Source organism: Argopecten irradians, chromosome 8 (assembly GCF_041381155.1).
Source record: "Argopecten irradians isolate NY chromosome 8, Ai_NY, whole genome shotgun sequence".
Classification (NCBI taxonomy): Eukaryota; Metazoa; Mollusca; class Bivalvia; order Pectinida; family Pectinidae; genus Argopecten; species Argopecten irradians.
In genome coordinates this window covers 34,303,201-34,330,506 of record NC_091141.1, presented here as the reverse complement: position 1 = coordinate 34,330,506, position 27,306 = coordinate 34,303,201, and the positions used below count along the sequence as shown (strand labels likewise).

Here is a 27,306-nt window from a genome sequence, read left to right as displayed (position 1 = left end):
TCCTAAGGCAACCTACATTTGAAGTTTGAGGCAGATCCTTTCAGTACTTGATGAAAAATCCTCCGTAATAAGCATAAGTTTAAAACGGTTACACCTCTAACTGCAGGTACAAAGTTTATGTCGGACAAACAAACTTGTTTACAGTATTGCGTAGATTAATACCAAAGTGCTTAATGAATATATATATTTTTTTATTTTACTTTACATGTATCCATGAGTTCCTGTGTTCTACAAAAACCAAATAAACACATTGCTTTTTTTAAATACTCCTTTTTATTTAGTCTAAATAACAAGATAAAAGATGTAAAAATCTCGATAACAATTTAACAAAGTTGTTCCACTTATGCATTAGATGCAAACTCCTGTACAACAAAATCAACCATACCAATATAATTTTAAAATATGTAAAATAATTTTTGATTGCATGACTTATAGACTGTTCGTAGTTTTATCAGAAAGTATAAAAATGTCATGGTAATTAGAGTACTTTGTAGAAGAAACACTGTCTGCCAGTCGTACAGCTTAGCAATGTAACTGAGAGGTAGTCCTGACATGAAAACACCAGCTGAAACAGATAATAGAAAGTGTTTTACCAAGGGTTACTAGGGGAGGTGCGTTTACCAAGGGTTACTAGGGGAGGTGCGTTTACCAAGGGTTAAGGGGAGGTGCGTTTACCAAGGGTTACCAGGGGAGGTGCCGTTTACCTAGGGTTACCAGGGGAGGTGCGTTTACCAAGGGTTACTAGGGGAGGTGCGTTTACCAAGGGTTACTAGGGAGGTGCGTTTACCAAGGGTTACTAGGGAGGTGCGTTTACCTAGGGTTACATTAGCTAAGGGAAGATTCCTTTACTAAGGGTACTATTTAAGGTTCTATTAAAGAGGGTTAGGTTTCTAGGGGAGGTTCTTTAACCACAGTCACAATGGGATGAGCTTTTACCAGGGATTAGTAGGGGATATTTTACCACCAGTAAAAGGGTTACATGTACTAGGGAAGGCTCTTTCATGATAATCATTAAGTGTTATTTGGGGAGTACTTTTACCAAGGGTTACTGGGGAAGGTTCTTCTACCAATGGTAACTAGGGAAGGGGAAGGTTTTAAACTACATGTAATAGTTTCAAGGGATTTACAAGATATGGTCCTTTACCAAAACATTGAAGATTTATGTGTGAGGGTTTTCATCAAGGATTTCTAAGGATATATGTGTGAGGGTTTTCATCAAGGATTTCTAAGGATATATGTGTGAGGGTTTTCATCAAGGATTTCTAAGGATATATGTGTGAGGGTTTTCATCAAGGATTTCTAAGGATATTCTTTTAACAAGTTTAAGTAGGGAGGGTTCTTTCAGTAATGATCATTATAACAAAAATATATTTACAGACAAAAAAAAACCAAAAGACAGATGAATGGACCATAGTATACCATCTAGATCTGATTACAGACTTAATCATAAATTAGGAAAGATATCCTTTTTGAAATAGACTTATTTTTTTTACATCATTTCTTTCTTACATTTCCATGATTTTTTTTTTTTTTTTTACATTTCTATGATTTTGTTATGAAAAAATGTAGTAAAAATATATTAATAGAGGTTACACAATGAGTGGTTGTTGAATATTGAATTTATTCCACAGGAGTTAAAAAAAGTTACAAAAGACACAAGCTTCAGCGAGTGTCTTTTGTAACTTTAAAAAAATAACTTACGAGTTTGGAATAAATTCAATATTCAACAATAACGAGTCGTGAGACCTATTTCTACCACAATGATATTCGCTTTTAGCCGATAGAAATACGGTGAGGATACGGTAACCTGTATTTGCTGAAATATGCAAATAGGGTGTAGTAATATTTTCATCAGCAAAAAGGCACTAATCAATATTCAAATGTCAACTTTTAATAAAGAATCTATTGGTATTAATTTTTCCTAATTGGAAATATCTCTAAGATGAAATGTTACTCAATTAACGTCTTATTGAGTTTAATTTTTCATAGTTGTTTCAATAATATAAAACTCATTGTTTTACTATATAAAAGCCTGCGCACGGCACGGTGCCGTTTCCTGCCGCCAAATCATCATCAGGCCATTATCAAGTTCCAGTCCATTTCAGACGCATTTAATCTACTAAACTCATCAATGAAATCCTATCCATCAAAATGCGTTACACGTACATTTTTATTATAAGTATTTCATGCCTATTTTACACCCTGCATGAACAAGTCACGCATTTTGACACAATGACCACGACACACATGCTTTCCAACAACAGTTTGGACGTCAAGCGGTGATCATTTATTTGACACCCTGAGTGTTGAATAACACCGCCTATTGTGGTAGAAGATGATTTATATACTTACCATTTGAGAAAAGTCCAAATATTGCATGTAAAGTCCCAGCCCTATTTTCTGGTCCACTTTCTAAGGCAATCACACCAAATATAGCTACCGGCCCATAGACACCAAACCCAGTACAAAACCCCATAACTGTGACAATCAGCTGCAATGACCAGGGTAAAGAGTGATTATACTATTAATAATACATATGAGAGGTAAATAATGAGAGTTGTGATTGATAATGAGATTTAACTGTCAGGATGATAACGAGGTTAATAGGGAAGTGGATACTGTGATTTACCTATGAGGTGGATACTGAGATTTACCTGTAAGGTGGATACTATGATTTACCTATGAGATGGATACTAAGATTTACCTGTGAGGTGGATACTGTGATTTACCTATGAGGTGGATACTGTGATTTACCTGTAAGGTGGATACTCTGATTTACCTATGAGATGGATACTAATATTTACCTGTGAGGTGGATACTATGATTTACCTGTAAGGTGGATACTATGATTTACCTGTGAGGTGGATACTGTGATTTACCTGTGAGATGGAGACTGAGATTTACCTGTGAGGTGGATACTGTGATTAACCTGTGAGGTGGATACTTGATTTACCTATGAGGTGGATACTGTAATTTACCTGTGAGGTGGATACTTGATTTACCCATGATGTGGATACTGAAATTTACCTATAAGGTGGATAACAAGAGTAATACGGGAGCTGGATACAGTGATAAACCTGTGAGTTGGATACTGAAATTAACCTGTGATGTGGATACCTGTGAGATGGATAATCGAGAGTAATAGGGAAGTGGTTACTGTTATTTACCCATGATGATGGATACTGTGATTAACCTGTGAAGTGGATACAGAGACTTAATTGTGGGGTGGATACTGAGATTAACCTGTGAAGTGGATACAGAGACTTACCTGAGAGGTGGTCTGTTATTTACCTGTGAGTTAGAAGGTACTGAGATTACCTGTGAAGTGGATAAAGAGATTTACCTGAGAGGTGGATACTGAGATTTTCCTGTGAGTTTGATACTGAGATTTGCCTGTAAGGTGGATAATAAGATTTACCTGTGAGGTGGATACTGAGATTTTCTTCTGTGAGGTGGATACTATGATTTACCTGTGAGGTGGATACTATGATTTACCTGTGAGGTGGATACTGAGATTTACCTTTGAGGTGGTTACTGTGATTTACCTGTGAGGTGGATACTGTGATTTACCTATGAGGTGGATACTGAAATTTACCTGTGAGGTAGATACTGTGATTTACCTGTCAGGTTGATACTGTGATTTATCTGTAAGGTTGATACTGAGATTTACCTGTAAAGTGGATACTGAGATTTACTTGTGAGATGCAGAACAATACTTACGTGTGAAGAGGATAACGAGATTCACCCGTGAGTTGTATATCAATATTTACCTGTGAGGTTAATATTGAGATTTACTGGTGAGGATGATACTTAGATTTACCTGTGAGGAGGATAAAGATATTTTCATGTGAAATGGTTAACAACATTTACCTGTGAGGAGGATACTGAGATTTACCTGTGAGGAGGATAATGATATATTCATGTGAAATGGTTAACAACATTTACCTGTGAGGAGGATACTGAGATTTACCTGTGAGGAGGATAATGATATATTCATGTGAAATGGTTAACAACATTTACCTGTGAGGAGGATACTGAGATTTACCTGTGAGGAGGACAACGAGATATACCTGTGAGATGGATAACGACATTTACCTGTGAGGAGGATAACAAGATTTACCTGTGAGATGGATAACAATATTTACCTGTGAGGTTGATGATGACAAAGTATATGTAATCCAGTAAAGAACACCAGTTAGAAATAACATGAAATACATAACAACAGCCTGTCTCACCAAGTGTCTAGGGATACTGGGTGTCTGCAACAAATAGATACAAACCTTTATGTAATCCATTAATATCAGTATAATACTATAATTTGAACACATCAAACAATAAATGCAATATATTCATTGTTGATATGTAGGCATGATTTAAAAAAATGAATTCCTTGACCTTGAAAAATTCATACATTTTTAAATAATTCAAGATAATTCATGCCTCACCAAAATGAAAATAGCTTTAAATTTGTTATTTCATCTAAACAGATGAAAAATCATGTTGGTTTTACACACTTTATAAATAATATATCAAATAAACACTAATTGTTAATTGGACACAGTTAAACACTTAGATATCAAATTAAAACATTAACAATTTACAACAGAGGTCCTAAGAGTGTCTTAATTACCTTAGAAATAAGAGAGTCAGATAAAAATCCTGCTACACATGATCCAACAATGCCTCCTAGCTCCTCACTGCTCACAAAGGTACTCCCTAAAAATACAAATTGACCGAGTCTGAACAAAAGTTATCAAAAAGGTAAAACACTATTGGCCATTTTACAAAACCTGTGTATAGTGACCTGGTTACCAAGACAACCAGAGTTTTTGGAAACACAGTCTCTTCACATGGTCCACATCTAAATGTGAGATGCATGCATGAAGAGCATGAGGACATGTATTGGAAAACAACTGTCACAATACATGTTCGTGATTTTATCCATAATTAAGTCAATTAAATTTGTTTTTATAATGAAGTGGCCTTTGTATACAAACTAGAACTGTCATCCAGCAGGCGAACCTATACCTCCAGCCATGACCATTTAAAGACATGTCAGGTTCAGAAGTGTAAGAGCGATAAGAGTACCTAGGGAAAAACCACCACCCTATGGTCAATAAGTACCTGGCAACTGCATGTCTCGGATAGGATTCAAACTTGAAACCTTAAGGTAGAGGACTAATGGTATTATATTGGAACATCTTAACGACTCAGATTAAAATCCAGTTTTTTTAAAAGATGATCAGGCTAATCACAGTTAAACGACAATTTTCAAATCAAGATAAAATAAGTTCTTGACATCAAACATATAAACAATTATTTTTTATTTCATTCTTTATCTATTTAAAAAAATATAATATTCTCCCACCATTCACTGATTTGTCACCAGTTTTAGCCAAGATAAATTTTTTTGTCAACCAATAGAGTACGACAGATTGCGCACGCTACCTTTTAAACCTGAAGGCAATAATATGACGCCATGACTTCATGTGTAAACCTGGCGTGCATTATTCATGACGTCACCAATATTGATATGCACTCGGGGGGAATTCTGGAATGTCCAACTTTCAGCAAGACTCGGGTTGGACGTTCAGGAATTACCCCTTCAGTTGTGATTTTGTTGTCACATCCTCTATGTAGGAAAAGATTCTATTAATCACAAATTACAACAAATGAGAGAATTGCAAATTTCACTAATCAAGTGATTATTATAAGCTAATCACCTTTTAAACAACCGAACCCAACATTTTTAAATTTTTTAATTATAAATATTGATTTAACTTTACCTAAGATGGGAGTTAGTCCTTTCTCCTGTATCATGTAGAGCTGTGTCCAGTTTAGTGTGCCGTACTGGACAACAGATGTAGCTAACATACTAAGACAGACTCCAAAGAAGCCAGGGAGGAACAGCAGCTGCCATCTCGATAGGTCATCACCTTCAATAGTGATAGAGTACTCTCATTAGATACAATTCATATTTCATTTAAACTTGTGAAATTAATTTATAAACTTCAATTCACAACAATGATTTAAAAAGAAAAATAGTCCATCCCAGACTAAACTTTCAGATTTCTAAAACTCATATCAATTCTTTTTAAGCATTGAAGTCACTATTTGTTTTATTTCATTGGGGTATGAATGAAATTTTGTTTGCAAACTGTGTGAATCCGTGAAGCAGATTCTCACAAAAGTTTGCAAACAAAATTTATTTCATAACCTGATAAATAAAAAAAGGACATAGTCATTCAGATCCCCCGCCAATGGAGATATCAAAGCTGAAGTAAGTTTGATTGTGGAGACTTATGTGTATGAAAAAAATAACAGGAAAAAGGAAGTTGAGCTAAAGAAAGATGGAGTAAAATTCATGTAGAGCGGGGCTGCAATTGTTGAATCAGGTATACAGCCTTGACATTTGTTGGCGATAATTTTCCCGTTTTTTTTAAAATATTTTACTCCACGCAGTATTAAATTCAAGGTCTGTGTTGTCTAATGTCTTAAGATACATATATCATTCAAATTTGACCGCAGTTTTAAATTCGTATTTTCTTTCATCCACCAAATAACACTGCCACGAATATAATCCAAATGTTTTTCTTTCTTTTCTGGTAAGGGCAGATACAGCAAGGTGAATAGTTTTATGAATGTGAAGCATATAGGTGAAAAACTATTAACCTGTTTATAACTAGTACAATGACAGTGTCTTAAAGGGCCTAAAAAGAATGTGTCTATGAAGTTTCGTGGAAATATCTCTGCTGGTTTTAGAGTTATGCTCCGGAAATGAACCTGCTACAAAACTATGATATTTTCAGCAATGTTTCTATGGTTACAGAAAAAAGCACAAAAAGTGAAAACCTAAAAATAGCAAAAGGCACTACTAGACCATAAGAACAATTTGTCTATGAAGTTTCATGGAAATATCTCTGCTGGTTTTAGAGTTGTGCCCCGGAAACGATTCTTACACAAAAACCTGCAATTTTCAGCAATGGTTCCATGGTTACAGAAAAAAGTACAAAAAGTGAAAACCTTAAAATAGCAAAAGGCACTACTAGACCATAAGACTAATGTGCCTATGGAGTTCCGTGCATATATCTCAACGGTTTTCCAGTTATGCTGCGGAAACGAACCTGGTACAAAAATATGATATTTTCAGCAATGTTTCCATGGTTATGGAAAAAGTGCAAAAAATGAAAACCTAAAAATAGCAAAAGGCACTACTAGACCATAAGAACAATGTGTCTATGAAGTTTCATGGAAATATCTCTGCTGGTTTTAGAGTTGTGCTCCGGAAACGATGCTTACACAAAAATCTGCCATTTTCAGCAATGTTTCCATAGTTACAGAAAAAAGTACAAAAAGTGAAAACCTTAAAATAGCAAAAATGCACTACTAGACCATAAGACTAATGTGCCTATGGAGTTCTGTGCATATATCTCAACCGGTTTTTCAGTTATGCTGCGGAAATGAACCTGGTACAAAAATACGATATTTTCAGCAATGTTTCCATGGTTACGGAAAAAATGCAAAAAATGAAAACCTAAAAATAGCAAAAGGCACTACTAGACCATAAGAACAATGTGTGTATGAAGTTTCGTGGAAATATCTCTACTGGTTTTAGAGTTATGCTCCGGAAACCATTCGTATGGATGGACGGACAGACGGACTGATGGACGGACGGAACCCATTTGTATATCCCCCTCCAACTTCGTCGGGCGGGGGATAAAAATATTGACATTAATGCTTATAATTGATTTTCCAGACTACTTGATAAAATAAAATATGTTTACATGTACGTTTCCAATGATTTTCCAAGGAATTATTTTTTCAACTCAATATACAACATCAATATTTCTATTGTGACTTCAGGATATTTTTGGGTTTTTGCTCCATTCTCATATTTTTTTCCATAGTGGAATGAAAAAAATAGAGTCGGCCAATCAGATTTAATATGGAAACAAAGAAAACTTAATTATAGTCAAATGTTTCTAGAGCATGTTTTTTTAAGAAGTACATATTTCTTGAAAAGTATATACCCAATACCAAATAAAATTTGATGATACATGTACATAAAAAATCATAAATCAGATAAAAATTAGTAAGAGTGAATCAAAGCATTGTCATGGTTAAAAATTTTACAGAAGGTACATGTATTCTGAACGACTTACCTTCAATAGTTGATGATTTATGCTCCGGTGCCTTTGGCTTTGTAGAAATGTTCTTCTTCTTAGATTCTGTTCGTACCAGGAAGAAAACAACACATCCAAAGGCTATAGAAATAATTCCTGCATTAAAATAGAAAATAAGTGTTGAAGGTATATCTCAGTAAAGATATGAGTATGTTAAATATGTTAGTTTACAGATACATAAAATCCCATGGAAACCAGATGGGACTAAATATACTCCAAAAATGTCATTTTACGGTCTCAAAATTAATTACCATACGGACACATTGTCCAACAAAGGTTATAATTAGAGAACCTGCTAATAATCTCTTCAGATTTATCATCATATGTATCTGTATTTGAATCTAAAAAATAAATATTGAATGAATAAACTTTAAAACAAAAAACATGGAGGTTTCTAAATTGTAAAATGACGTGATTTAAATATGATCAGTCCAATCTTCAAGTGATTTTGGATATTAGAACTGTATGATGTTACAATTACTAAAACATTGGACTATAATCATACTCAAACCATATTTCATTATCTCGTACATGTAACAATTTGTATTTAATATTCAAACTTTTGATGCTTAAGAGAATTTCACTGTAAATATACACTGTAAATATATTATACAATGTTTCAAAACTAGCTATGAATTTCAAGGATTATACTCTTAGAATAAATACCAACAAAACAATTGAAACCAACTACTGTGTATCAAAATTTCAATATTAATATGGTAAATTTCATGTGAAAATTATTATATATCAAACAAAGGGAGACAACTTTCTTAGTTTATATTCTTCAATAATTCAAAAGTTTGATATTTAATATTTAATATGGCTTCTTGAAATGCATAATTATTTAAATAATCATGTCTTAAATGCTGCAGCTAGGATAAGTTTGTGTGTTAATGTGTAAAACAACTCATTAACAAATTCAGAATGTGATAATCTTAATTAGTAATAAATCTCAGTGACAGTCTCGGTATAATATAAATTTCAATGTCAAAAGTAGGTCAACAGATGTTCAGACTGCAGAGAGTATGTAAGACTTGAAATTAGAAAAAAGAGTTACCAGTATAAGAGAAAAAGAATTTGATGAAAGAATTTAATATGAAAGATTTCACATCAAACAGGAAATTAATGATATACACAATCCCTTTCCATCCGAGATGACATTCATGAGCTCATGAACTGCCTAATTAATTTCTAAACAAGGACCTAATTACATGTGTAATGGCCCTGTATCACTTTCCTCCTATCTGGTAATTATGGTGCATACTAAAGGCTGTGGAGAGTAAATTAAGATTTTTGCATGGTTGACCAATTTTGAAAGTAGCTTTAAATGCTGAGCAACCTCACTTGATTAAACATTTAAAGTAAAGCAGGGCAAGAAATATCCCAGGTCCAATGGCCCGAGACCAGTAAAATATGCTCCGGGGCAAGTGAAAATTGGTGTAAACTTGCCCAATTTTAATGTAAATTACCCTGTTTTGGGTAAAGTTAGACTGAAATCTTAAATTCGGGCAAGTGGTTTTCAAAATAAGTTTCTTGCCCTGTAAAGCTGGAAGCATTCATTCCAGAATACCAAGGACTAAATATCATATCTCTATAGGTCTTAAGTTATCAACAAGACATTGTTATTTAGCCTATTTGACACCTGTAGATTTAACGAAGGTCAAGGTCATTCATTTCAACAAACTTGGTAGCTCTTAATTCCAGGAATGCAATATATGCCAAATATATGTATAAAGCCTCAATAGGTCAGTTACTTTCAGAGACATTTTTAAATTAAAGAAAAGTTGACGTCTGGCAATGAACAGACAGATGACACACACTGCACCATGACATATAAGAGTTCATTTTCTGTTGAGGTGAGCTAAAGATATCAACTGTTATAATCAAGAACACTCGTGATTCTATTTGTTAGATAATTAGTGAATTTCTTGCAAATTTTTTTTTAATTAAAATTGTTGATATTAAATTATTTCCAATGTGTTTATTCATAAACTGCACTCTGGTTTTATCACACTCTTGAAAACAGATACATGAATTAAGTATAAATGAAACAACACAACACATAACCATCATCCTATTGATGGGTTTGCGTTTACCTTAAGAGAAGAGTGTTGGAATCTAGTGGAGTAGTTATATGTGAGTACTAGTAGGTTTGCATATTACTTACTACTACCGCTGAAAATCTGACAAGGAGGAATACAAGAATTGTGTGTATTAATTTGTCTAGCCAATTTCACTTTGCATATGCTTAAAGTCCATTGGACAAAAGACACACAGAACTAATCATCTCTCCATTAGATTGCTCCCATACTTGACATGAGAATACAATAAAATATTTTTATAACAAACATGCTTATAATGAATTCATGTTTATAACGAAGAAATTGATTATCATTCCCATCAAGGTTCCAATGGTAAATCTATATCATTTGTATAACAAACTATGCTTATAACAAAGTGATTTCGTTGGTCCACAAAGTTTCGGTACAAACATGTTTTACTGTAATAAAGGTCTTGACCATAAAATAATTGCATTTACATAAACTTATCAAAAAGGAGATTTTAAGATAAGTTCTCAAGGTCCACCAAACTTCTGAATTAATTTCACTGCAAATATAATAGCATGTATGCTTATGACGCATATGGCAACTTGTTGCATTCATGGATTACATGCACGCTTTAAAGCCTGTAGCATGATGCTGCCATACATTGCAGCGTGGTTTCAGCATATGCTGCATATTGGTAAGGGACTGATCTCATTGCATTGGCAGGGGAAGAAAAACCTGAGACACTCTTTCACATTACTAATTATGGGTGATCGGGTGGTGTAGTGGTTAAGCCGCTCGCCTTTCACATAGCTGTCTGGAGTTTGATCCCATGCGGACCCCGTCACGGACATGAAAAGGTTAGGGGTCACCTGCTTGATCACATGGGTTTTCTCCGGGAACTCTGGTTTCCTCCCACACTAAGACCCCTCGCATGCTTACATGCAGGCGATCGAGAGTGATTTGCATAAGTTGTATAACTTGTTTCGAAATCGATGTAAAAGAAATAAAGTTTATTTAATTGCTGAATTAACAAAAAAGCACTTAGAATATCAATTAACTCATCCTCGATACTCCAGGGGTTACTATCACTGTCGTCATATGCACCACAAGACTACGTCATAGTGAAACTAAAGGCATTTTGTTTTTCTTTTGAAATACAGCAAAGTACCAAACTACCTGTTTCATTTGTTTACCTCTGTTGTGCTATGACAATTTGGTTTGGTTTGTTTAGTTTTACGTCCTATTAACAGCCAGGGTCATGAGAAAAGTCCAGGGGTAGATATAATGATAGTGATAGTAACCCCTGGGATATTCGGGATGATATTACCAAGTGCACTGAGAGGTCTACACTGTTCAATTACTATGCTTTACCTGCTAATTGTATACACTGCTGCCAGCTCGACCAGGCAATCAACACGGTAGTCAGTAACGGCCCGACCATTCCCGCTACATTCATGGAGGTGGATATTACACTCCACGCCGTCCCAAACTGTTCTGGAGCACATAACTATGAAAATAAAATAGAATTTCCTCTGTTTTACAAGCTTTCATACCATTATCAGATATGTATAGAGTATACAAAATTAATTTGAAAATGGGGTAATTATATTTAAAATGAGTATTAAATGAGTATTCATTTCAAATGAAATTTTATGAGGTTCAAACAATATCTATTTCATCAAATTTGTCAAAGTTAAAGATAATAAGTTAAAGAAAATAGGTCACAGTGACCTAGTTTTATGTTTTGTATATGATATTTTACCCGATTTAGATGCAGGTAGGGCGTTAGAATTGTACCTGCTGCCCCTATTGCATGATCGTAAAAGGCGACTAAATTTAGGATCTTATTTTTTCTCTTCTTCCTAACTGACTTTATCTTTCCTAATGCCTCCCTTGGCACCGCCCCACTTTTGGCCTTGAGTTGAGCGCTCGCCCCTGTGAGGAAGGCTCTGGGTTCTGTCCCCTGGCCGAGACACACCAAAGTCTATAAAAGTGGTAGTTTCTGCTCCTGCTTAGCGTTCAGCATACAGGGAGTGGGACGACTGGTTCGCCCGTTGTCAGTATAATGTGACCGGGTGGGGTGTGTTGCCTTGGTGTCTTCGGCGGCATGCTTCAGTGATATAGCACTATAAAAAGGGCAACAGTTCCACTATACAAGAAGACACAACACGAACATACCGCAGTCTCCCAGTACACTCACCTCGCACAACATACACACAACACACCGCATGCATGGGAGGCCGTCCTTACATGACCATAGCTGTTAATAGGACGTTAATAAATCAAACAAACAAACAAACAAACAAATATTAAATCTATATTGAACACAATTCTCTGAGGGTAACTAATTTGGAGACAACGCAATATAATGAGAGGGCGAATTGCAGAATATGACCTGGACCTGAACCCACTGAATTTATGACAGCTTTCTCAGAATTTCAAACTAGTCTATCTAATATGTTGAATAAATGAAAGAGCACTCCATATCATTAAGAGAACTGGTAAATATAAATCTATAAATTGAATTACATGTTTAAGTGACACAGCTATCGCTGACCAGCCAGGACCCTGGGAAAGTCCATTCAGAAACCATATCACACTCATCATCACTGCAGATGTCGTTGCTGGAAATAAAATCAAACCTTCAAAATAATGTCATTCATGACAAGCAATGAACAAACGATTTTAATCAGATTGAAATAATGTCTCAATATTCAGTCTTTGCATATTACAGAGTGACTTCCCTTGTGAGTAGGTATCCATTGTGACGTCATTATTTTGTGGGTGCAATTCACACCGTTTTCTCCGAAAAAATATGACCTCATGCTTGCAATAACAGGACGTCACAATCAATACCTACCCGCAAGGGCAGATAACTCTATAATATGCAAATACAGCATATGTTACATATACCGGTAAGTGAAAAAATTAATTAATATATCAAAGAAATTTAAATCCACAAAGCTAACAACACGAACCCTTAACAGTTAATTAAAATAACCACAGTATTTTGCCTTCTATTCAGCCAAATCAATATCAAGTATTGCCCGATTCAATCTTATGTTGCTATTCCATTTTTTGCATATTACAGAGTTAATTGCCCCCGCTGATAGGTATCGGTAGACAAAAATCGATCTGATTAAAATACGGATCACCATATATACAATATGTTATAATGTAGTGTATGTTAGTAATCTGTATTTTGATCGGATTGAGAAAAATTTACATCTTTTTCTTCAAAAATAGGGGCCGCAGTGGTCGAGCGGTTAAGATGTCGCGACATATTACCACAATTTAAGCCCTCCACCTCTGGGATGTGGGCTTGAATCCCATGTGGGGCAGTTGTCAGGTACTGACTGCTGGCCGGTGGTTTTTCTCTGGATACTCCGGCTTTCCTCCACCAACAAACCTGCCACGTCCTTACATGACCCTGGCTGTTAATAGGCCATTATAAACTAATAAAACCAAATCTTGAAAAATATGACATTACACTAATAAAAACATATACAGGTATATACATGCACCCTGTATAAAATGATGCATTGATTCAATATCCGCTGACAAGGACAGCGATCTCTGTAATTCACAAAAGATAAAATATCATGATGTACTTACTGGTAAAACAAATGGCTGTAAGACCAGAGAAGATCAGGCCTCCGGACAGTAAGACATTTGGACTGATCACATCTGCCAGGATACCACAGGTAAACTTACTGATGGCATAGGCAAGAGACTGGCTACTGAGAATCATACCTGGAAAAATTTAATAATTGACTTTAAAAAATGAATATGGGGGAGGAAATTTCAATAATTGACTTTTTAATCAATTAATCAAACTAATTTCCGTCATGAAATAAAAGGCATAGAATATAGTAGCTTCTGTGGTAGAGGAAAACATATCACCGTCTGACTAAAGGTGAAATCTTTTCAGCTACAAGAGTAATTAAGAATATTGGGGCCATGGTGACCTCAAGGTTACAGTTTTTCAACATTTTTCCACTATCCCTCCACCTCTGGGTTTTGAGTTTGAATCAAATGTAACAAGGGCAGTTGCTAAAAAGGTATTATTTGACCATGTGTCAGTGGTTTTACTCAGGGTCTTTCATCTGCTAAATCAGGCTTGTCCTTAAATCACCAAGGCTGCAAAAAAAGGTGCCAAAATAGCAGCAAACAAACAAAGCTGAAAATATCAGTTTGAAAGGAATGGTGAAGATAATTAAGGTAGAGGAGTCAATGAGTTCTGAAGGTCTTAGGTTAAATCATTGCTATCGCTGATATTTTTTTTCTTCTAGACCTGTTAAGTAAACATTGCTGGACTTTAATGTATCAGAGATGGTTATCATATTATATGCACAGTTTAGGAATATCCTTCATCAAATATAATTAGGTACAATGTACCCAATTAATTCAAGTTCAAACAGCAGAATCTGTTTTTAAAATGACTAAAATCTAAAACTATGCTTGATCCAAAAATTTATCCAGAGAAAAAATAAAGGTCATATATAGAAGATGGGAGCTTATTCGCAGACATCCATTGTGATTACAATGGTCTATAAGCTGCCATTTTAGATTTTTCAATGTCATTATCTCACCTAATTGACCCTTGTCCAGACTGGCCGTTTCAGACACTGTTGGCATAGCGAACGAGAATGACCGCCGCACATAAACGTAGAGAACATAACTTAAGTACAGATTTCCCAACACTAAAATCTGTCTCGCGCTCAACGCCATCATCAGCAAGTCTGAAAATTAAATTATAATCTGTATGGCAAATCCTGGTGTATTAGGTACATGTATATATAGCAATTGAAAGATCGAATATAACAGCTTGTTACATTTCAAACATATATACATGTATGCATGTGAATGTATATATAAACTGTATAAAATACATATTATACATATATGTAATTAACTGCAGTTTAAATTACAAATAAAAAATCAATGTCATTATGGTATTGTGAATTAAAACAATTTACATATGGTACTACATAGTACAACAAATGGATAGACTAGTTTTTTGAGGCATAAACAATACACACATGACACAGACGTATCGTAATCTACACGTCTTTGTGTTTTGGATAAGCAAACCGTTCATTCCTAATTATAACCAGTATCAAATTTGTAATATATGAAGTACATACATCATGATTAATGATATATAAGATCTACTGTACAGTACCTGGAATATTACTTGTTAGGCATGTTGTAGTACCTGGAATATTACTTGTTAGGCATGTTGTACAATGTTATATTACATGCATGTCACTAGTCATGGAAGTAAGAAACCAACCATGTAAACTTTAATTTGTTAAAACAACCATTAATTCACATCACCTGTATAAGAAATCAGTCAAAGTCTACATTTGCAGGGAAATCGTTTTGTGTGACAGTCAGCAGTGATGGACTTCAAAACATATTCTTTATCGAACGAGCCGGGGGTATAATATGTCAATACTGAAATTAGCCACACTTGCGTATTTTGATCAGTAGAAAGCGAAAGTAGAATAAAGTAGATAAAGAAGGTAAGAATTATGATGTAAGATGAGAGATTACCTTATGTTAATTGACCGAATATTAGTTTTCTGTCGTTACCACATGGACCTGACACGAATTAGTGCATGTAATGTGTATTGGTTAGTTGGCTGAAAAATGTTCGTGTCAGGTCCCTGTGTTTGGTTTGTTTGTTTGATTAATTAACGTCCTATTAACAGCAATGGTCATGTAAGGACGGCCTCCCATGAATGCGGTGTGTTGCGTGTAAGTGTGTGTTTTGGGAGACTGTGGTATATTCATGTTGTGTCTTCTGATATAGTGGAACTGTTGCCCTTTTTATGCTACATTGTATTTCACTGATACGTACCCGGCCTACTATAGCTTTCGGCCGAGTACGAATTGGCCCCTATGTGTCGTAGTGGAGCACTGCCTCTAAAAATCACTCGGGCATAGTTTTCTATACTTTTCTGTAGGTTTCCAATTATTTTATGCGTATACCTACATTTACATATTATTTTTGTCCAAAACAAACATAACTACCATTCTTAATATCTACCGTACCGCTCACAAGACGTCAAATTCATAATTTGTGGACTTGCCGTATAAATTCCCTTCAGAAAGACCTTCATATGTATTATGTAACAAATAATGCCTCGATGAGAATTTAATATTTTATGTGGTTCAGTTTTATTGCCTAGTAGGTAAGCGATATCAAACAAGTACGATAAAAATGCAAACAAACGTTTTATAATGGTTTGCATAATCATTAATTTGCTCCATTAGCAGTAATAGGCACCAATTGTAGCTCTAAAGACGACACCATTTTCTGTCAAAAAGTCCTTTGAGCTACAATATTGCAGCTAGCCGCCGAAGACACCAAGCCACACACCCCACCCGGTCACATTATACTGACAACGGGCGAACCAGTCGTCCCACTCCATGTATGCTGAGCGCTAAGCAGGAGCAGAAAACTACCACTTTTATAGACTTTGGTGTTTTTCGGCCAGGGGAAAGAACCCAGAGCCTTCCTCACAGGGACGAACGCTCATCAACTCAAGGCCAAAAGTGAGGCGGTGTCAAGGGAAACGCTAGGAAGAGCAAAGTCAGTTAGGAAGATGAGAAAAGATAAGATCCTAAAATTAGACGCCTTTTACGATCATGCAATAGGGGCAGCAGGTACAATTCTAACGCCCTACCTGCAGGGTAAAACCGGACGCATACATACATGTATATTTATGTAATACATGATATTTATGTAGACGGTGAAACATACTTGTACGTCATGTATGCATGTGTGTGCTCTGTGAGTATGTATTCGTGTGTCGTCGCGCATGAGGTCACACCTGTCATGTACAGGTGTTGTGTGTATATATACATGTAGGTGTTTGAGTGACAGGTATCATAGTCCGTCATCTTTGTGATCAATTGTCAACGTATCTGCATGATTCTTTCCACATTTTTTCTATTTCATGCCGATACATAATCAATCATGATAAAATGTTGCATGGATGATAATATCTTCTATGTAAGTTTCTGATATATGGTATGTGGACACTAGTGGGTCTAAACTTATACAAGCTATAATTAATCCTTAGATCCCTTGATTATACTGACAATGGGCAAACCAGTCGTCCCATTTCATTAATAATGATCGAGCGCTATATATATATAACTCTATTGTTAAGGATGTTGGTAGCAAGACATGTTATTTCAACTCTTAAAAGTGACGTTATTGTCCTTAATGTAAGGGGCATGTTTCTGTAAAACGGTGGAGGGAGGATTTTAGAAATTCCATAACGAGCACATTATGTTTAGACACATTAGGAAGCTGAATTTACCAACACACCGATCAACCATGGTATAAGATATAAAAATACCTAGAATAATACTCAACACAACTTGTTTTCGCGACAATTTAATTCACAGGGACCTGCCCCGAATTTCCAAACAGCAATATTAAATGAATTATAGTACATATGTATCTATAATACCATAGGATCTTGACATTTATCATAATATATAGCATAGATATATAAATACGTACCCATATATACTTTATAAAAACACCAGGAATGAAATGCATTGCTGACAGTTTGGCGATGCTTTTAATTCCTGGGTTTATATAGTATATAGGGGGCGTTTTGATATTTATGTTATATATTAGTGTTAGAACGTCAAATCCCTGTGATAACACGTACATCATATATATGATTTAGTTGGGAAATCATGCCAGATCCCTGTAGTTAATTTCCATGTCTTACAACTTTTTAGCAGCGATCATATTTCGTCAGTAAAAGCTCTATTGTGAATTGTATTTGGATTTTTTTTCGTGACTATTAATTTTTAAAGCCCCGCTACCTTTCCGAAACGGTTTTTTATTTTTAAAATGGGAATGTAAAAAGAGATCAATAATTTTGTCGAGTGGCAAAAGTTATTAACTTAACGTTAATACTACACTTATTATCAATTCCTAAACAATTTAACCAAACTAAATAAAATGTTAATTTTCATAACGCGGGTCGTCTTTTGTTTTCCCCCGTCGTCCCAAATACCGCGGGGTAGTTGACTATCACTGCGGCAGACGGTAAAACAGCGAGAATGACTCTCCATTGTTATCATGTATTACGCAGGAAATCTTGCATATGTTTGGTGTTGTATAGGCCCACTACCTTTCCGGAGCAAAATATAAAGATTTCTTAAAAACATTGATTACCTCAGAAAATATATACCGATGGCCTAAGATAAGGTTATAACACCTAACATATGCAAGATTTCCTGCGTAATACATGATAACAGTGAAGAGTAATTTCGCTGTTTTACCGTCTGCCGCAGTGATAGTCAACTACCGCGCGGTATTTAGGACGACGGGGGGAAAACATAAGACGACCCGCGTTATGAAAATTAACATTTTATTTATTTTAATTAAATTGTTTAGGAGGCGATAATAAGTGTAGTATTAACGTTAAGTTAATAACTTTTGCCACTCGACAAAATTATTAATCTCGTTTTACATTCCCATTTTAAAAATCAAAAACCGTTTCTGAAAGGTAGTGGGCCTTATTTACGATGGCCGTATAATCGCAGAAATTTAATCGCATGTTGAAATAGGTTGGCTCATTGTATGTGACGTATACTGAAATTCTTATCTCAACAAATTGACTCTGCATGTATGAGGTCTGGTGTGTTTGCTTTTATGATAATATACATGTTCTGTGGTTGGAGAGCTGACAAAACATTGTCGGAATGTTGTAAGTTCGCCGACTTCGCATGCGCATTTTACGACATCGAAGCTTCCCGTCATACGAACACATAACTAGAGGTTATGTACCTCTAAACGGTAACGGTACGTATACCTGTGACACTGGATAAGCAAGTCATCTGCATTTGTATAATAATGTTTAATCCGACTCTTAAACAGGAATCACCACTGTATGTACACACATGCATGCACGTACGTATACATAGCGCCATGCCATTCCCACATTTCCTATGTAGTGTTGGAACGTACGTGTAAATTGTAAACAACATAGCCGGCGAGTCGATTTCTGCTTTTTGCTTCACAGCAGATATACTGTACATGTACATGTACATGTATGCATTGAATGATGCACATTGCACGTAGTCACAAGATAAATGTTAGAGCTAATAGATATGTAACAAAGAAGAAAATGTAACGATCAGACCGAACTCTGGACCTCCGAACAGTAGCCTGATGCTCTACCGATTGTCACCGACGATTGACACAGTATAATTTTACTACACACTGTAATTAATTTCCTATACATGAACTATATGGATTTTCATCCTCAAAAATCTAGGGGTTCGATCGATAAGTTTTGAACTTCTTCTCAAAGTTCTACCAGGCTGTTCGCGATTTTGGCCGCCATCTTGAAAATGAAATGATCCTGACATTTTGAACTTCTTCTCAAAGTTCTACCAGTGCGATTTGGCTGAAACTTGCATGAAATGATCCTGACATGGTCCCAACAAAGTGTTGTTATTTTTCGGGTCGATCTGAAATCCAAGATGGCCACCACAGCTGCCATCTTGAAAACACATTTTGAACTTCTTCTCAAGTTCTATTTGAGCGATTTGGCTGAAACTTGCATGAAATGATCCTGACATGGTCCCGACAAAGTGTTGTTATTTTTCGGGTCGATCTGAAATCCAAGATGGCCGCCACAGCCGCCATCTTGAAAACACATTTTGAACTTCTTCTCAAGTTCTACCAGTGCAATTTGGCTGAAACTTGCATGAAATGATCCTGACATGGTCCCGACAAAGTGTTGTTATTTTTCGGGTCGATCCAAAATCCAAGATGGCCGCCACAGCCGCCATCTTGAAAACACATTTTGAACTTCTTCTCAAGTTCTACCAGTGCGATTTGGCTGAAACTTGCATTAAATGATCCTGACATGGTCCCGACAAAGTGTTGTTATTTTTCGGGTCGATCTGAAATCCAAGATGGCCGCCACAGCCGCCATCTTGAAAACACATTTTGAACTTCTTCTCAAGTTCTACCAGTGCGATTTGGCTGAAACTTGCATGAAATGATCCTGACATGGTCCCGACAAAGTGTTGTTATTTTTCGGGTCGATCCAAAATCCAAGATGGCCGCCACAGCCGCCATCTTGAAAACACATTTTGAACTTCTTCTCAAGTTCCATTAGTGCGATTTGGCTGAAACTTGCATGAAATGATCCTGACATGGTCCCGACAAAGTGTTGTTATTTTCGGGTCGATCTGAAATCCAAGATGGCCGCCACAGCCGCCATCTTGAAAACACATTTTGAACTTCTTCTCAAGTTCTACCAGTGCGATTTGGCTGAAACTTGCATTAAATGATCCTGACATGGTCCCGACAAAGTGTTGTTATTTTTCGGGTCGATCTGAAATCCAAGATGGCCACCACAGCTGCCATCTTGAAAACACATTTTGAACTTCTTCTCAAGATCTATTAGAGCGATTTGGCTGAAACTTGCATGAAATGATCCTGACATGGTCCCGACAAAGTGTTGTTATTTTTCGGGTCTATCCAAAATCCAAGATGGCCGCCACAGCTTCCATCTTGAAAACACATTTTGAACTTCTTCTCAAGTTCTACCTGTGCGATTTGGCTGAAACTTGCATGAAATGATCCTGACATGGTCCTGACAAAGTGTTGTTTTTCGGGTTGATCTGAAATCCAAGATGGCCGCCAAAGCCGCCATCTTGAAAACACATTTTCAACTTCTTCTCAAGTTCTACCAGTGCGATTTGGCTGAAACTTGCATGAAATGATCCTGACATGGTCCTGACAAAGTGACCCCATATGTAATTAATTTTACTATTGCCAAGGTAGTCAGATGACCGTTGTGGCCCTTTGGGCCTCTTGTAAAAATTAAAAGCCGTTTCGGAAAGGTAGTGGGCCTTTAAGTGACTGATAAATATATCGTAAAATAATCTTCTCGTTATTATATGATACGTCGAGGTTTGACACAATAGTATACACTGTGCATGTGTGTGATAACCGATAGAGTTAGTATGAACACGGCTTTTTTCAGCCTGATTATGGGCCCCATTCCCCATGGCACATCCTCTTAATTTTTCCCAATTGAAGCCTTAAATTTCAAAAAATCAAAGTTTATTGAAGACTATCCAAAAACATTGTATGAACTTAGTTGGCTAAGACTTTAAATATATGTGAATTGGCTTCAGAAAAGTACAAAAACTACACTGAAAATAAAAAGTCTTATTTGTTATGCTTTATTTCATATTTCATAATTTTTCCCAAATCTTGGTTTTGTCGCACACTTTCCCAAATTAAAAGCTACGGGCCCCATTCCCAAAGGAGTGAGAAAAAGCTCTGGAACACTCAGAACGAAACAGTACAAAGCTGTGCATATTGTTGGAATAACAACAATGTGTAAACTATTAAATTCCTACCAAGTTTAAAGATGCTCCACCGGTGACAAGTGGGATTTTTTCACTATCAAAAACAGGAGCAGACGATTGGGTATTTGACTTCAGTTACAAAAGTTACTTAATTTACACCATTACCACCATTGAAAAGTTTGAGCTTCTAATTTTACTTCAAGTTGAAAATATGAAAAATAATTAATTGCATCCCGAAAAAATTCCGTGACACTATATCCTAAATGGAATGAAGTACTGATTGCGCATGCACCAAAGGCGAAATAAATTATTTTATGTTTTTTTGTGTGTGTGTGTTAATTAGGCATATATACACACGATTAAACACATATTATTGTTCAAATGATGAATACCATTTATGCTCTGTCGGCGGTGGAGCATCTTTAACTATATGCTATCAATTTACAGATACCTTTGTTTAATTTTCCGAAAATCGTCGGAAATATGCGGATAATATACGAAGATTGTGGGAAAATTCTCGAGTGCTTTGGCTTGTCACTCACTGACACTTGATGTCATTCATCAGTCTATGACTCGCCGTCCGCTTATTATGGCATCATTATCACTGTGACGTCACAATTGTCGTTCCTGCGATCGTGGAAGATGGCTGTTCAATCCTTGACTATAATTTGTTTATTCATTATGGATGAAAATCTCCTGAGATTGTATGATGAAATTAAGCACTGAACTGCATTCCGTTAGCAATTATGGGAGTATGAATGCCAACTGGAAAACGGCAAATTCACCATGAAGCACATATCTAACCTCCATGATAACAATGAACACTAAGGTTTTGAGTTTTCGGCCATTTATGATATTGAAATGCTAACGCGTTGTCCAATTGGTATTAAGAAGGCCACTGCTTATTTCAATTTTGATAACGATTTTATGGGGCCATCCTAAGAGCACTAACAATGAATAAACATGTCATTATCTTTAAAACGGAAAGTAATAGCATCACTCTCACGTGATCGTGACTGCCGATACGAGAGTTGTGACGTCACGATGATAATGAAGTCATAATAAGTAGCTGGTAGTCATGCACGGTACAACACAAACTTCGTTTAGTTAAGGTAATATATAGTGGGGTTGACAATGACGTAAAACATTTCTTAGTTGAGTGTCCATCACTGTACAAAAGCAGGGACAACTTATATGATCAAATTGTAAACTGTATTAGCGTAGAGAAATACGTTAGTTTTGACACATTAGAGCCAGATGAAAAGTGTTCATTCATTCTTGGTGGAAGGACACTTATTCAATTGGAGGATATCGAATGGCAGAATATGATGGTTGCTCTAAGCAATGCAGTGGAAGGGATGTTTACGGAGATGAATGTACTCCTCAATGACTGAGTTCTTGTAATTATAATGTAAATACGTCCGTTTTGCAGTTAAATTGAAATGTTAAAATGACATGTACGCAATCTCGATTCAGAGGAAATAAAGAATGTCTGTCTGTCTGTCTATAGTGGGGTTGTTGTAAAATATCATCAATGTTTACGCATATAACACATATTAATCCGTGTGTGTTTCAGATGGATGACATCAGCTAAAATCTGAATTGATGAAAGACATCACCTGATCTTCTCACTTGTAGAGTTCTGAAAGGTAAAAATAATAGCTGTAATTTTTATCTAGCCTCTGGAAGACACAGAGAGAAAGAGGGAGGGGGGCTTAAGGAATCGCCCTGTCGTCAGCGTCGACTTTGGAAAAACCATGTTAAGGTTTCGGTGTTAAAATACTGTCGTCCGTACGTAATAACTGACATTATTATCTTCATTTGTATAGGATATAACGGGTATGAACAAACACTTAAGGAAGACAATACTGAATCTTGAAAATTTCAAGAGGCCTATGGGGCAGACATTACCAAGTTAAGGTTTTGTTGCAAGTGTTGAACAACGGTTATCCGTAACAAATTACACGGGTTTCTGCATATACATTGGATTATAAGTGTTGCTTTTGGTTTAGATAAATATTTTAAGGATGGAAACTTAGAACTTTGAGAATTTGAAGATGCCCAAGGTGCCACTTTGTTCTTTACTCTACAACTAACATAGATTTCTGCCTTGATTAAGGAACTTATGATTGAAAATGTTGTTTTAGATATGGGAATTCACTTTAGGGGTAAAACACAGGATTTTGATATTTTGTTGTGCTTGTCTCGTTGTAATATTGTGACTCTTTGCCCTTTTTATAGTGCTATCTCACAGAAATATGCTGTCAGAGACACAGAACACAACTCACACGGTCACAATATACTGACGACCATCGAACCAGTCGTCCCACTCCCTTTATGCTGAATGCTCAACAAAACAAAAATCTACCACTTGTATATGTTATAGTGCCATTTGGTCATGGAACAGAACTCAAAGCCTTCCTCACAGGAACGAGCGCTCATCTGAAGGCTAAAGACGAAAGCCAATTAGGAAGAAAGAGAAAAATAATTTTCCAAATTTAGTCGCCTTTTACTCAATAGGTACAACCTTAACGCCTCAAATGGAAAGATAATGTCCGCTCCCAAGATTTGTTTGTTAGTTTGGTAATTTAACGTCCTATTAACAGCTATGGTCATGTAAGTACGGCCTCCCATGTATGCGCTCCCAAGACAAGAGAATGAATGTAAGAATAAAATAAGTTGTAATGATATTGAATGAAATATTTTTTTTCCATGAAAAAATAATTTGATATTACTTTTGTTTGAGTTAAAGATTATTAACTTGAACGTAGATAGAAATAAATTTCCATTTTGAATTTAACCTGAATTGATTGCAGATAGAAGTTCATTTTGTTTCAGTTATGTAGCAGCATTTAACTATGAAACAATTGCATAAAATAAATAATGGATCTACGTATCGTGTAGGTATCGTTCATTTTGCTTTGTTCCAGAAAGCAATACCTGACAATGACAGAAGCTGAGGCAGTCGTGGTGAAACTCAAAGAGATCGGAAAGCATTTGGGACATGAAAATGTCACTGATGCTTTGGTTCAATACTTGGATAATACTTCCAAGAGCGGAGGGAATATCCGAACTATTCTGATCCAGTTAGGTCGAATAGGGATCGGTTTTGTAGACATACTGTATGGAGATCCTGCTAAAAAAGTTGTAGGAGTCATAACGGTTGTGTCTGCCTTACGCGACTTGGTTCCCATTTTCGAAACACCCGTCAAGGAGTTTGCAAAGTTTGTAAGCTCCGTTTTAAATGGAAGTCGGAAATCGTCACCTTGTGCTATCGTTGGATCTGAGGGACTTCCGAACGGCAATCCCATTGAAATGTTGACCAAGGTTATATCGGGTGTTATTGATGCTAACACGGATTCAATAATTAAAGGCAATGCCGAAAGTGCGTGTAGAATGTTTACTTTTTCACACAATCTCATAATCGGCGCAGGGTCTGTTCCTGACAAAACTCCAACCAAAGACGACATTTCTGATATAATTCGTTTGATTGACATTAACACTGGCATCAAAACTCTGGGGGAAATTGAGTCAAGAATTCTCTCTATGATGGAGATCGAGTCGCAAACAAAATCAGAGAAAGATCTGTCCGCGCACACTGAGAGAGTCATCAAGTACATAGATATGTACTGTCACCTTGCCATCCTGCGAGACGCCGTCATGTTGGAGTTGTATGCTCTTATTACAACATCTGGTCACTCCGACTGCCTGGCAGAAGGAATAATAGCAGGTCTGAAAGGCGAACACGAGAGGGACGTGAACTTGCTAAAACCTCTGGTACTTCCGAACCAAAAGCACGTCCAGTTCGCCTCGGTCTTTGACCCTGAGCGTTGGCCATTTACTTTCAAATTCGTGGAGGATTGCAGTGGCATGCCTGCTGGTGAAGACCTAAATATGGTACCGGTTACCATGAGAACACTAAAATGGATGGAATGGTTCGCAAGGCATGACATCACTCCATCAGCACGTCTCCTGTCTTTGAAATGCTCTCTGGAAAAACCACCGGACAAGACCAAACACAACTTCTTTTTAAGAAGAAAAGAAGGCTCGTCCTGTTACTATATATGTCCTCATAATAAGAAGAATATGTATGTGGCAATGAAGGAAGGAGACAAAAAATGGGTGGAGGTCAGACGCGGAAAACCTGGTAGAGAGGGCGAGTGGAACATCTTCAATGTGCATGACAACGATTCTGTGTATATGCTGTCCACTAGACGCTGGCCACTACACTTCATGACCATGTCAGACTCCTGGTTTGGATGGATCCAAGGAAGGGTAGTGTCTTTTTCAGATCCTTCTGCCCACTGGCTCATCCAGTACAACGGGAAACAGATGATGTAAGATATCGCGATATACCGTACCGCGTTTGTCTTGGACATTCAAGATAACCTTTGCATTATTTGTGAGCCTCTAACATAATGTAATTTGGCATTGTTGTAACTTTTTCTTCAGTAGTCACGCATCGAGTACTGCATAATTCGAATATTTCATAATTTTCTATAATCCTTATGTGACGATTACAATGAAAAGATTTACTTCTATATGTAATTCGGCGTTGGATGGGCGACCGAGAATGACTATGTTTCGCTTGAGTGTTGATGGGAAAGGGTTCGCACTAAATATTTGAAGGCTTATACCAGATTGTAAAGTTTGTTTAGTATGACTGTCAGTGCTGGTCATGTTCATATCATTTTTGCATAGATGCAAATTGAATTTAAAACAGATCAATATATCTTGAATTTACGAACGCTTTACTTTACTTTACTGAACGGGCCATCACTCGCACATTTAATTCAGCGTTACAGACAAGGGGCATATGGTAGTGTTCATTGTTTTACATTGAGTCTTCTACAGTTTATGATTGACGTGTCAAATTTGACGAAATTTTACTACTAGTAATCGAAAGAAAATTAGCTACCCTATCCAATGGCAATATTTGCATACTGTTACAGCTTACTACTACTAAATTTCACGGTTTCTGTTTTAAAACCAGATTGCGAACAATAACTTTCACGAATTTAAAAATTAATTGCAAATATATATATCAATATACGCGAGATTCATATATATTTGTTGAGATAAATATTCGCGAATTAACTGTGACTGCGAAATTCGCGAAAGTAAATCGCACGCGAAAGGAATTTGGTTTACAGTAATTGAAATTGTTCGGTGCATTCACTCACGTAAACATTTCAGCAGACATTTTCCTCTCTATCATTATCAAAAATGTTACCTTTAATTATTGTCTGAGAATATTTAGTAATTTTTAAGGAAGATGAGCTATACATTTTTTTATCTAGGTGAAACACATCCTTGAGAATAACTTGGAATAAAGCCAATAATACTGAATGGGAAATGTTAAATTGCATTCTGTAAAGAAACTTATTTTTCGTGGCCACTTAATTTCAGTGGTCCATGTCTAAATGTTTTCACTGTTGTATCTGTATTTAAAAATGTTCGCGGCGATATGCTGTCGCAATTTCTAAAAATTAATATTACGCGTGTACATACGTTTGTTGACAACAATATAATATATTTTTGCGTATAGAAAAATAATGACAGTGACAAATACTTCAGTCTTTTGACCCTTTGTTATATAATTAGTCAGTACGTTCAGAATAATGGATCTCTTTTGTCCATGACAAAACTATGAAATTAATGAATACTTTGTATGATGAAAAGAAATAAATGAAATATGTTTC

The 27,306-nt window shown here is 36.2% G+C and overlaps 2 protein-coding genes across 3 annotated transcripts; one reads left to right on the top strand and one right to left on the bottom strand.

The window, feature by feature from the left end:
- Nucleotides 1–249: 249 nt before the first annotated feature.
- LOC138330192 (glucose-6-phosphate exchanger SLC37A4-like) lies at nt 250–15,691 on the bottom strand. Its single transcript, XM_069277638.1, has 11 exons — nt 15,572–15,691; nt 14,824–14,973; nt 13,847–13,984; nt 12,761–12,855; nt 11,603–11,738; nt 8,163–8,279; nt 5,787–5,936; nt 4,631–4,716; nt 4,146–4,259; nt 2,353–2,491; nt 250–565 (listed from the first exon to the last, which is right to left on the bottom strand). The coding sequence occupies exons 2-11, from the start codon at nt 14,963–14,965 to the stop codon at nt 396–398; spliced, it is 1,287 nt and encodes a 428-aa protein (XP_069133739.1). The 5' UTR covers nt 14,966–14,973; nt 15,572–15,691; the 3' UTR covers nt 250–395.
- Nucleotides 15,636–27,306, top strand: LOC138330191 (toxin CfTX-2-like). Of its 2 annotated transcripts, none has more exons than XM_069277636.1 (3): nt 15,636–15,759; nt 23,181–23,253; nt 24,535–27,306. In XM_069277636.1, the coding sequence occupies exon 3, from the start codon at nt 24,551–24,553 to the stop codon at nt 25,943–25,945; it is 1,395 nt and encodes a 464-aa protein (XP_069133737.1). In that variant the 5' UTR covers nt 15,636–15,759; nt 23,181–23,253; nt 24,535–24,550; the 3' UTR covers nt 25,946–27,306. The 2 variants fall into 2 exon arrangements, with proteins under 2 accessions (XP_069133737.1, XP_069133738.1); XM_069277637.1 differs by lacking the exon at nt 15,636–15,759 and adding an exon at nt 18,951–19,073.